Source organism: Pieris napi, chromosome 13, assembly GCF_905475465.1.
Source record: "Pieris napi chromosome 13, ilPieNapi1.2, whole genome shotgun sequence".
Lineage (NCBI taxonomy): Eukaryota > Metazoa > Arthropoda > Insecta > Lepidoptera > Pieridae > Pieris > Pieris napi.
This window is the reverse complement of record NC_062246.1, coordinates 11,709,558-11,722,231: the sequence shown is the minus strand read 5'-3', so window position 1 is coordinate 11,722,231 and position 12,674 is coordinate 11,709,558. Positions and strand designations below refer to the sequence as shown.

Genomic DNA, 12,674 nt, shown 5'->3' with positions numbered 1-12,674 from the left:
ATTAGTATAGATATAGATTACTACTAATATAGATACTACTACTTAGGCAAAGCCTAGGCGTGTCCCGAGGTACATTAGCAAAGGCTTTTCAGTATAGGCCTAGCAGTCACTGTGTCAAGAGCCGCAGGCCTGTGTGAGCGCATTATTAACCGACTTCGAGAAAAAGAATGAAGGAGGAGGTAATCAATTCGTTGCAGTGGCTGATATAGCTATTTCTTGAGTAAATTTCAGTAAATCGTGATTTGTAAGAATAGTAATTTCACAACGATTTCTTAATGCACAATTATACTAATAACAGAGAGCTGATATAATGATGACGAATGAATTGCAATGTAATTGACGAAAAATTTAACTAATATAATTGTAAAATTGGATGGCAGAGTTAGTAGGCGTGGCAAATGTGTAAACACGCCGCTGATTCGTTGTAATTTTTATTGTTCTTAAAAAAGTGTTAAAAGTTTAGTATATACCTATGTTGCTGTGGTCTCTGGCAGAATGATCAGCGCTGTGGAACAGTCTGATCCTCAGCATAATGCTGAGCCAGGGCCAATTATTGAAGAAGATTTTTTTTATATCTCTCATACTTTTTTCTGTTTTTTCTTTTATTATTGTTATTATGTGTGTGTGTTTTTGTTAGTAATGTTATGCCTATGTGTATAGATAGTCCGTCCTAGCGTTGGAATTAGGCTAAAACTAAACCTCAAATATATATATCTATAGTGCGGGAGAGTATTTAGACTATAAGTTTGACAACAATTATAAATAACTTAACTTATTATGATGACATCATGATAATTAATATGACATTTGCATGCCTATGTTTATATGTCTGTGCGGATCTTGATAATTAAAAATATGATCATTAATTAAACAAAAAACAGAATTAAGATGCTTCCTCAAAACTGTAAAAGTTATCAAAATCTTATTGTAATAAAAAACAGTAATCTCGTTATTGTTAACTGTCGGCTAAACACAAAACAACTTGGAATTCCCCAGTGGAATAATACAAGTAATGTAATACACAATAATCTTTAGGTTAGTGATACAATGGGCACAAACTCAAACTCAAAATATCTTTATTCATGTAGGTAAAGTAATTTAATTTACATTAAACAAGTACACTTATGAATTGTCAGAAAGAAGTTAAATTAATTGTAAATTTACATTTACATTTACTACCAGTTCAAGTCAAGGGCGTCACAGTTCTTCACTTACTTAATAATAATTTATTTGCAAGAATATCTACAATCTAAGTCACACATAATGGCGTGCAAATCTGTCTTAAAAATTTTAAAAGGTAGCATTTTACGTTACATTATTATCAATGTTATCATCATAGTCATATTATTTTGTCTACGCTATAACATCATTCAAATATATTAATACATATATATTATCATATAAACAATATGCAAATGTGTTTCTCCAACTAATTTTCCTAAAAAGTTGTAAATTAATTAAACATTTTTTTGTATACGACAAAGGGTAAACGGGCATGAGGCTCATCTGATATTAAGTGTTACCGCCTCCCCTTAGCACTCTCCAGAGGGCTCGCGAGTGTGTAGACGGCCTTTTAAGTATTGGTAAACGTTTCTTCAAGATACGGCAGTTAGTTATTTCGACTATGTAATTCCGCGTTGTTCCCATGAGAATGTGAGTGCGTGCCTTCTGTTGATAGAAGACAAATCTTTGTTTTTTATTTTATTATTAATTAATTATACATTGCTACATCTTTATGTCATGTGGAACATGGTGTAATGTTTCCAGCTCCTTACCAACATTTTGTAAAACAAAAAACTAGGTGATTAAAAAGAGTGGCGGAGAGTTTATTGCCAGTTCTTCTCGTCCGTTCTACGCCTTTGATTTGAGAAGTGGCAGTAAATATAAAATTAGAAGCATTTAATATGTATTTCTTTATTGACATTAATAAGTATACATTGTGTTACCTAAATGAATAAATGATTTTGAATTTGAGAAACTTAAATAAAATGTTATACTCTGTATACTTACAACAACAAAAACTTTTATTTATACAAATTTATTTTGATCTTACTGCATCCATAACTTTACTGAATTGCGAATGAATTTCTTGTAATATTTTTTTGCAACCTAATTATAGATTTTGTTGAATACAATATGTTGTTATTTATAATTAAAGCTCTAGTTCTGGGTAATAAAATACAAATAATAACAATACCGCAGGTATAAATTAACTATAATAACACAAATTGCTTACAATTATAACTTGAATATAACGTCAGTGGTATCTTCGCTTGGCCGTAGATTTTTGGCTTAAGATTTGTCTCTTTCCCATATTTTCCAATACGGGCAAGTGTTTACATAGAATCAATACTTGACGTATTGCATGCATATTATTATGCAACTATTACTGTTCGACTTAACTACATATTTATATACGCCCAAATTTAATAATAAACCCTCAATCTAAGATTATAAACAATCTTGGATTGATTCATATCTAATGATCGATCTCCAATCTGCGTCAAAACAAATCTGCTATCCGATTGTTTATTCGACGAAAGATTGCAAGCAATCTTTTGCGTGATCATTCCCTCTCGACCGCGTTTCGTTCAAGCATACTAAAAGTTTTCTGTTTTTGGAACGAAATAAAATAAGAATAGACTATGTATCTATAGTAACAAATATTTTTGGTTGCTAATAAAAAAACGTTAAAGTTCTCTATTTAAATATAATATGATAATTTATGTTATATAGATATATAAAAGCTGTAGCGACTAAATAAACCGAATTAAGTAGTCTTCTTCGAATCGAGTACAATTAATTCATATTGAATTGTATTCCTAATTAAATTGATTCAATATTTGTAACTGTTAATGCTGTTACCGTATACTGTGACCTTCCTTTTAAATGCCAAACAAAGGCAATGTATGATTCAATAAACCGGTGAATTGCAGAAATTTTATGGATACCTATATAATTTTATTGTCTCACTTTGGCGTAATTAATATCAAATTTTGATTGAAATTATTGACCCAAATCCTCCTTTTCTTGGAGTTTAAGCATGATTGTTTTTTTTATAATTTGATTTGTATTTATTGCTTTTACAATGCACAAATTGAAATCTCTGACTGTCATGGTAACCCTGGTATGGTAAGTGGTACGGTACTGGTAATGGTAATTTTAATGGTAAAAATTGTAATGGTATGGTATCATGGTATCAGAAATTGAAAGCAGTATTTTTTAAATTCTTCTCGTATTAAGTTTATATTTTGTATTTTAAAAGAATCAATGGGGCTACAACCTTTATAGGTCTGGACCTTAGATTTCTGAATCTGTTTTATGATCATTTTTATTAGTGAAACTTTTTTTTATTTTTTTTTATTAGTGAAACTTTTTTTTTATTTTTTTTTTATTAGTGAAACTTTTTTCGAGGATATGTCCAATATGTCTATTTATTTTATGTTTACATTTATTTTTATTTTTTCTATATAGTGATGTATCTGTTTAGTTTCCAATAAATAAATAAATTTGTCAATCTAATACGCAAGTAGGTAGTATCAGCCTGTGACTGACGCCTGGGTCTAAGGAAAGCTGGTTTTCTCACGATGTTTTCCTTCACTGATCGAGCGAATGTTAAATGAGCATATAGAAAGAAAGTCCATTGGTGCACAGCCGGGGACCGAACCTACGACCTCAGGGATGAGAGTTGCACGATGAAGCCACTAGGCCAACACTGCACTAGTGATTATTAAAGCAAGTTCAATCTGAGATATATTTATAATAATAATAATTTTGTATTTTAAAGTGCCATTAATAAAATGTACAGTTAGAGTGTTTGGTATTTATTTGTTATTCGACAGTACAAAACAACAGTAATATAAGAATCAACAAGTTTATACTCAGATTACTCAGAAAGATTAGATAAGCATTAATAAGCCAAATGACATTAGTTTAATACATGTTAATTATGGGTTTAATACCCAGCTTACTTGATTTTACTACGATCAAAACAAACGTAAAAATAAAAAATCTTTTATCAGCTTCAAAGGAAATTTAGTGTTATTTTTTACAAACAATATTGTTTTGAATATTCTCTGTTGTCCATTTAATGGATCTCTTTATAGTAAGGAGGTTCACCTGTCTTCTTTTTTATATTTGAGGGGCAGAACGTTTTTGGTCTTCTAAATTCTATAGTCACCGGACTATGTCTCTCAGAGAGTCGAGTGGTCAGTTTATTAAACCTCCTTGGGAACATTCAACTGCCGCGCATTCCCTTAGTCTCAACGGCATAGCATTTTGGCCACCTACACATTTAATAGTGTTCAAAATAAATATATTCAAACAAGTGCAAATTTTAAGTTGCTATTCGAAGAATACGAAATTCTCTCAACGGTTCATATACACTAAAATTAATAACTAGAAGCATGAAACGTTGCACAACCTTGCACATATGTCAACAATAGGCTGACACAGATTTTGTGTTGTTGAACACAAACATTGTTTTTATAGTATACATGATCGTTCATTATAATGATAGCGTAATATGTATTTATGAAAAGGTACTTATAGCTAATATGTACTAGTATTTTTACCACCCGTATCACGTTGACGTCCGTCGTTTCCTCAACTGAGCGATTTTTAAGGCAATTTCTGCCGCGCACCACCCCACTGTGGAACCAGCTACCCACTGTGAAAAGAGAGTACCAATTCTTAAAAGGCCGGCAGCGCGCTTGCGAGCCTTCTGGCAGTGCGAGTGTCCATAGGCAGCGGTACCACTTAACATCGGGTGAGCCTCCTGCCCATTTGCCTCCTGTAACATAAAAAAAAAGAAAAGATTCAGTTATTTGTTTGCGATCAAAACTACTGGATAAATAAAAATAAACCAGTTAAAATCACTTTATTGCGTACTCTGCGGAAACTTGACAGCAAAGTTATGTACTACAATTTTATACAAGACATAAATATTTACAAATATGCAAGATACCATATTATGTCTAATTAATTTGCGTGAATATGGTACAAAAAGTTCGCATATTCTGCCACAGATAAAGGCGTGCTAATTTGTCTTAAAAGGAATTTCACAAGTTACATACATTGAGTCATATCATGGTAGTAAATTCTTATAATAATTTGTAGTGATAAAGTCACATTATTTAAATATATTTTTACGTTATCAAATTAATATTATATATTAAATTCCAGCCGCGGATGGGCCTGGCAATAGTGGACGAAGTGCTAAAAGAAACACTATAGTATAAGATCCCGCTATACAACGACCTTCACCGAGATGCTTATTAATGAAACTTATTTTATATTTAATTTAATATGTCAATAAATATAATCCATATGGGTTGCCTAGCAAATTTCAGTCCAGAGTATGTTTAATTAATATTTAAAAAAAAAATTTTTTTTTATAATTTGCATGTAGTAAATTTTTTAAACTTTTTTCAATCAATATTTTTAATCAGGGTAGTATTATATATGTATCACTAAAAACTTCTTTTATACTAAAGATGTATATATACTTTAGTGTCACATAAAAAATATACACATGAATAATTAATTGATTACAAACAACCTAACTTTTGCATATTCTATGGGCTTCATACTTTCGATTGGTATAGAATTTATCTAATAATCATACCGGTGAAATGTTTAAAAAAATATTTTTTTTTTAAATTAATTAAAAATACTCTGGACTGAAATTTGCTAGGCAACCCATATGGATTATATTTATTGACATATTAAATTATATATAAAATAAGTTTCATTAAATAAGCATCTCGGTGAAGGTCGTTGTATAGCGGGATCTTAGACCACTAGTTTAAGTAACGTAAGTTTTATAAGGAAGCATTTCTATGCTTCATTAGAGGGCATTAAAACCTATAAGCTACCATTTGGATCCGTGGTAAAATAATTTAAATCGTTATCTAGACACACCACCACTATGTAGAACTAGCTGCCCACTGAAGTATTTCTAATTCGAGTTAGAGTCCTTTAGGAGAAGAGCTCACCCATTCTTAAAAGGCCGACAACGCACTTGCAAGACAATGGGAGTGTTCATGATCACTTAACATCAGGTGGGCCTCCTGCCCTTTTGACCTATTAAAACAAATACTGAGGTCCTAGGGTAAGATCAGGGATGAAATTTAGTCCTGACCTGCTATATAGCCTCTTGACTCTAAATCATACCTTAAGGCTTGGAACATAAAAGAGAGTGTGAAATATTCCAACTGGAATTTTTTAAGGCAGTTAATTTAATATAACCCAGATAATGCCAAAAATAGTATCTGCATAACAGGTTTGAGAAACATCCAGCCGACTCTCAGAATAAACTTACAGAATGTACACGTTTTCAGGGCTCCAATTTGAGGTCATTCACCTCTTTAAGAGGAATTTGAATTACATCATTATTCATAAAACCTACACTTGTTTGATTATCAATCAAATATTTTATTTATTGTATTAAAACGTTGGTATGTACATCTACATATTATATAAGGTCAAAAAGGACGTTGTATTTTTTTTGGGTTTATTAAGACATTGATAAATTGTTACATAGAAGGATATTTTTTTTATTAATATACTTACACATAAGTTTAAAAAATACAATTATACCAACGAAAATCTTTTATATATTTTTTTTTGATAAAGTCATCAAATTAACCTATATTATCCTAGAGTATTGTTAATAATTATGTCTTTCTCAGATTGTGTATACGCTGTGATGAAAAGAGATCAGTGCAATTACAAAGAGTGATTTAGTTCTTATAAATAAGGGGTTCAGTTTTTCTATTTCCCAAAATAAAAAAAAACAAAATTGATAATATTCGACCTGGAACAAATCTATCCACTGGTTAGTCGACTGATCAAGTTTTAAATCCAAAACAAATAGTAATTTTATTGAACTGCTTAGTCAGATTATTATTTAAAAGAAGGATAAAAAGAAAACATTCAAGGAAAATGTTTATTTAATTTTCTCACAATTTCTTCAATATCACGGCTACTACATTGTAACCTTCAATTTTTCTGTTAAAAGAATACTAATAATTGCAATTTAAATATCATAAAAGAGAATATTTTTTTATTAAGTTATTATTTGTTTAACAAAAACTGTTAAAACAAATCTCTGGTCAAACTAATAACTGACTCATTTATATTTTCAAATCACCAGTTGTACATAAATAAGCAATACTTATTCATAAATTGTTCTTCATTATAAAATATAATCTTAAATGACTATAATTAATTTGTAAACACACTTTGAACTACTCATAAACACACATAATTTAAAATGGCATAAATTATATATTTAATTTAATTCAAATGAATTATTATGTTCACCTGCCACGTGTTTCTCTTTCTTCTTTTCTAAGAATGGTATATCAAAGAGCTTCTGGTTTAAAATCATGTTCTCTGCATCCGCAAAGGTTTGTGGCATTTCCTTGCCTCCAGTTTCAGGTATGACGCATGCGCATAAAGCCCCAATAATGCTTAACAGACCAACGATTAGCAGCGGTAACCATATAAAAAAATTACCTAAATATACTATGTAGGGGGATATGCCAGTTGCTACATAACCACATATATGAACTATTGATGCAGCTGAGCCTCTCACAGAAGTTGGTACTACCTCTGCACACCACTGCATTCCTACACTAACTGAAATATTAACAGCAAATCGTGCTATAATCGCACATATAACGGAAGGTAGACCCTCCGCAACAAACGCAGTTAATATACAAAAAACAGCGCATATAGCTAAAGATGTAATAGACATCCATTTACGACCTATTATGTCTAAAGTTAATGTTATTAAAATCAGCGAAGGGAATTCGGTAAATGATATTAAAGTAAATGATAGGAAAAAGTCAAAACCTAAGGCACCGATACTCCGTAATAAAGCATCAAAGACAATAACACAACACATATATTCTAAACACACACAAATGAACACTTTTCTGGTCAATGGACGTCGGAAAATCTCTAATGAACTCGTGCTTTCTTCGTTCCTTTGATTTTTGAATGATTCTTTAAATTCTTCTACCAATTTCACTGGAACTGGTACACCGTTTACTTTGCCTATATTAACAACTTTCTGGACGGCTTCATCTAATCTATTCTTTGACAGCAACCACCTAGGACTCTCTGGGATGATGAATGGCGCTAACAAAGCCAATGCCATAGGCACACTTGTTGCTAAACTTAAGATCTTCCAGTCATTACACGCTAATGCTATCCAGGGTAGGATCATTGCTCCGAATGTAAAGAATATCGCAAATGGTAAATTAGTTATGACCGTTCTATATTTAGGCGCTACGTATTCTAATACTAAGAGATATGTCATCATCATACAATTGTCGTAGCACATACCCATTATAAATCTACAGATAGAAAACTGTATTATATCGTTAGCGAAGATGCTGATCACCCCAGCAACACAGCCGATAAGATTACTTATGGTAGCAGCTGGTAACCTTCCGTATTTATCAGCAATCCATCCAATAATGAATCCTCCAACAATTGATCCCAAAAAGAAGATAGACTGGGCCGTTGCCTGGTAGCTATTTTTATCACACACCCAGCCTAATTCACTGGAAATTGTTGGATATGGAATTTCCGTTTTATTAAACTCCCATCCATATTGACATTCTTGTACCCCCCACGATGTATTAGGGTACTGTCCAGTTCTTAGGACCTCTGTCCAATTGGCGTTGTATGTGGAACATTGTGAGTAGCCGAAGCGGCTATTAGGATCCGAGGGTATAGCAAGAGTTCTTCTTTCTAGCGCTGTCAAGTTCTCAAGCTCTGGTATCCAACACCAGTGGTTAGGTGATACTTCGGTCATGAATAACTGTGAGAAGTATGCAAACACATCGAATATATAAAACGGTCCCATAATAAAGAACAAATATAGCTGGTATTTCCCGAATTTTCCAGCTGATGAGAGTAACTCATCATAGTCAACGACCCTTTCTGGTTTTCCTTCCATTTTTATTTTTTTATTTTTCTCTTAAGCGTTCGGTAGCTAAATGTATACCGACATAGATCCATAAGGAATTGTTTTAAGAATCGCGTTACCTTGTTGCGAGGTTTCTTTTTATAGCCATTATCTTCACTATCGTTAAAGCCGGTTAATTATTAAGATAATAATGTAATTGCGGCTATTAATTTTATAATTTCGTTTTATAATTAGAATGTTTGGTCATATTGTTGTATGGACAGGAAAAATAAATCGCGTGCTGGTTTATAGGAAGGACATAAATGACATAGATTTTGAAACTTCTTTAGGCGCATGAGGGTAAATTTGAAATTAAATTTGTCGGAGAAAAGGGAGAGAGCAATTGAGACCGATTGAGAGAGAGTGTGAAGGGCGAATTAACTTCTATAAATTCTACTTTTAAAATTAAAATTTCGTAAAGAGAATTTATAAAATATTAGTATTTTATGCAAATAATTTATTGAAACCTCAAATGTGCAATTGTAAATTAAAATGCCACGTGTTTTTTTTCGAAGAAATAAATTAAATTAATAATTTGTATTAATATTCGACACTTTTAATATTTTAATGATACTTAAATTCCTAACATATCTTCCTTTTTCCCTCTCTCTAAGTCTTGGAAATCTAAAGTTTTAGATTTGTATTAAAAAAGGTAAAAAATTTTTTTTAACCTAACCTAACCTAATCTGATAGAATCAAAAGAAAAAAAACCTAACCATAATGTAATAATGTAAGTTCATCTAATGTAATAATACACTGATACCCACTAGGAACTGAGACAGTTACATCATGCATGTAATGTCATCAGTTTTAAATTTTTTTAAGGGGTCCAAAGCCATGCGCCTCCTTAATATTACTTAATTTACTACATACAAAAGTCAAAAGTCATAAATAATTTATTCATATAGGTAACACAATGTACACTTGAACGTCAAAAAAAATACATTAAATGCTTCTAATTTTACATTTACTGCCAGTTCTCAAATCAAGGGCGTAGAGCGGAAGAGAAGAACTGGCAATAAACTCTCCGCCACTCTTTTTAATCGCCAATTACAAGTCGTAAAGAACGGCACAAAGCCTTAATATTTATTTTCGTTTGCGGAAGCGGAATTATGCCCCGATCGTGGGAACTATTAAAAAACAAACATAATTAGCTAGACTACTGGCAAAATAGAATTGTTAATTTTTTTTTTTAATTTCTGTGAAGATGAAACACAAATTGGTCACAATTTCTCCGTCCACCGAAGCGTCGATCATCACAATTTAACTTGTCTAATAATTTTGTCACGTGAAGAAGCAGGCAGTAGCGGAAGGATTTCTTTCTTTATCTTTAAGTTCTGATTCTATGGACGTAACTAAGTTATTTTCTATACTTTTCCTTATGATAGGACAAATAATGTCCGCGTAGTGATAATTAATTATAATTATAGAATTACAATTTTTAAGTTATTAAAACATTCTCAACTAAGCCTTGTAAGTTGCGTTTAACATTTTATTCATAGTGACGTCAGCACTTATTAGACAAAGAATAAATCATAATAAATACTTATTGCATAATAAGTTATAATACATAGAGTTTGCAGACAGTTGTATCATATATATTTAAACCGTAGTTTTATTAAAACAATTAAAATCTTGATGGTAAATACTTAATACGAAAAATATTTTTTAATAATTGTTCTCTGGATTCCAACCCTAAACATTAATAGCAACCGATATCAATCCCCGATCTTCGGAAAATTCGCATGGAAGTAATTACACTATGAGCCATGGAGATAATTATTATACTAAAACCCAGTTTTGTATCGCGCCTGGACATACAACGACCAATATATGCTAATATGCTTTAAAGGAGAATTAAGAATATCCATAGTGCTATCACCTGCATCAGGAACACACCCCACATACACACGTACATACCTTCACTTTCACACCATACACAATTATTTTTATTGATTTTTTCCTTACGTGTTTGAACATTTTTGTAAATATTATGTATTCCATCTTTGGCTATATGATTAGTATAATTGGTTTTTGTTATATATAATAATTTATGTTAGCTGTAGGATTACGAAATAAATAAATAAATACAAGTATAGATACAAACACTTGTAACAGTTACTTTTAAATTTAACCACATTTTATTATGTATTAAATCAAGGGTCATTGAATCTTGTATTTTCGCAAAGGCCGACCTGACAGCCTTAACTGTAAGGTTATATCCGGTTTGAGAAGTGCCAATCAGTCTGAAATATTTTTACGTACAAAAAATATTATTTCAATCGTTAAGATTTTAATTTGTAATAAATTTAATTTACATATACAATTAGACTGTATGAGAGAAGAATTACGTGTTTAAATTAAGTATGAAAAAATTTAATGAAAAATCAAAACTAAGATTTTTTTTATCAAACGGGCTCATCTGATGTTAAGTGATGGACGCCCATGGACACTCACAATGCCAGAAGGCTCGCGAGTGCATTGCTGGTCTTTTAAGAATTGGTACGCTCTTTTCTTGAAGGAACCTAAGTCGAATTGGTTCGGAAATACTTGAAGCTGCCCACGCTGGTTTCACATAGTGGTGGTATGCGGCAAAAAATCTTAGGTTAGATTCAGAGATTTAGCAGAAATTCAGAAGTCAGACTTCCAGTACGTCGTGCATAGTCTCGTTTCTGAATATCACCCACTTCGAAGTGTTACTTTTTTTGATGACATAAAAGAAACGAGTTGGCTCTGTACATCATGAGCAAACAACGTATATGGCGAGAGAACGTTGAGGTATTTGCTACCGTGGCTAGTAAAAGGACTGCCCGGTTAGTTATTAGATAGCCTAACGTTAACCAACATAAAAAGTAAGTTGAAAAACTACTCAAATCATTGCCGCGATCCTAAACAAGACTGCCGCGCGATTCTGTTAATCCGTGAATTCGCCTCGCACTAACAACGCTCCCTTCGTCACTCACGTCATTTTTGGAATCTCATGGTATTCTGTTAAGCAATTTCACATTACGTCTTGACAAGCGGAGGGAGCTTGTAGATTATTATTTATCAGAATGCCAAATTGTAAAATGTCTGCTTCACGACTACTTTGAGCGCAACCGCCGCGGCGAAAACCGCTGTGAGAGTTCGAAAAGTGAGTTACAGAATCATTTACATTTATACAAACCATAGCCATTTTCCTATGTATTTATATTAACCTAGCTATATATATAACCTATTAAACTAGCTGCCCCCGCAAACTTTGTTTCTCTTTAATGTGACTTTACTTAGCCTACCTTTTTAGTACAGAGAATGTTCAGTTTTAGGAAATGAAAACTTTTTAGGTTTTTCTGTCTATTTTTCTCTGTATAAACCTCGGAGTTCAAGTCATAAGTTTAAATTAACAAATAATAAATAGGGGTTGATCGTTTAGGGTAGAAAATTAACTGTTGTATGTATTTTTTAATTCGACATAATAAAAAAAAAAATTTTTTTTGGTGGACACCCCTTATCCCTTAGGGGTTTGTAAGATAGATAGTAGCCGATTCTCTCTAGCCGAACTTACTGAATATGCATAAAAACAAATCATAAGAATAGGTCGAGTCGTTTCGGAGGGGTATGGGAACGAACATTGCGACACGAAAATTTTAAATATATAGAGATTTTATTATATTATTCTGTAAAAGAAAAAATATAAAGTGAGACTCTCGTA

General features: G+C 31.9%; 2 protein-coding genes across 4 annotated transcripts in view; one reads left to right on the top strand and one right to left on the bottom strand.

Annotated features, from left to right (window-relative positions):
• LOC125055126 (lysosome membrane protein 2-like) overlaps nt 1–12,674 on the top strand; it is a 78,139-nt gene that overhangs the window by 44,769 nt on the left and 20,696 nt on the right. The gene's annotated exons all lie outside the window — the stretch shown is intronic.
• On the bottom strand, nt 6,936–9,064 carry LOC125055128 (carcinine transporter-like). Its single transcript, XM_047657382.1, has one exon. It carries the CDS (start codon nt 8,972–8,974, stop codon nt 7,295–7,297), a length of 1,680 nt encoding a protein of 559 aa, XP_047513338.1. The 5' UTR covers nt 8,975–9,064; the 3' UTR covers nt 6,936–7,294.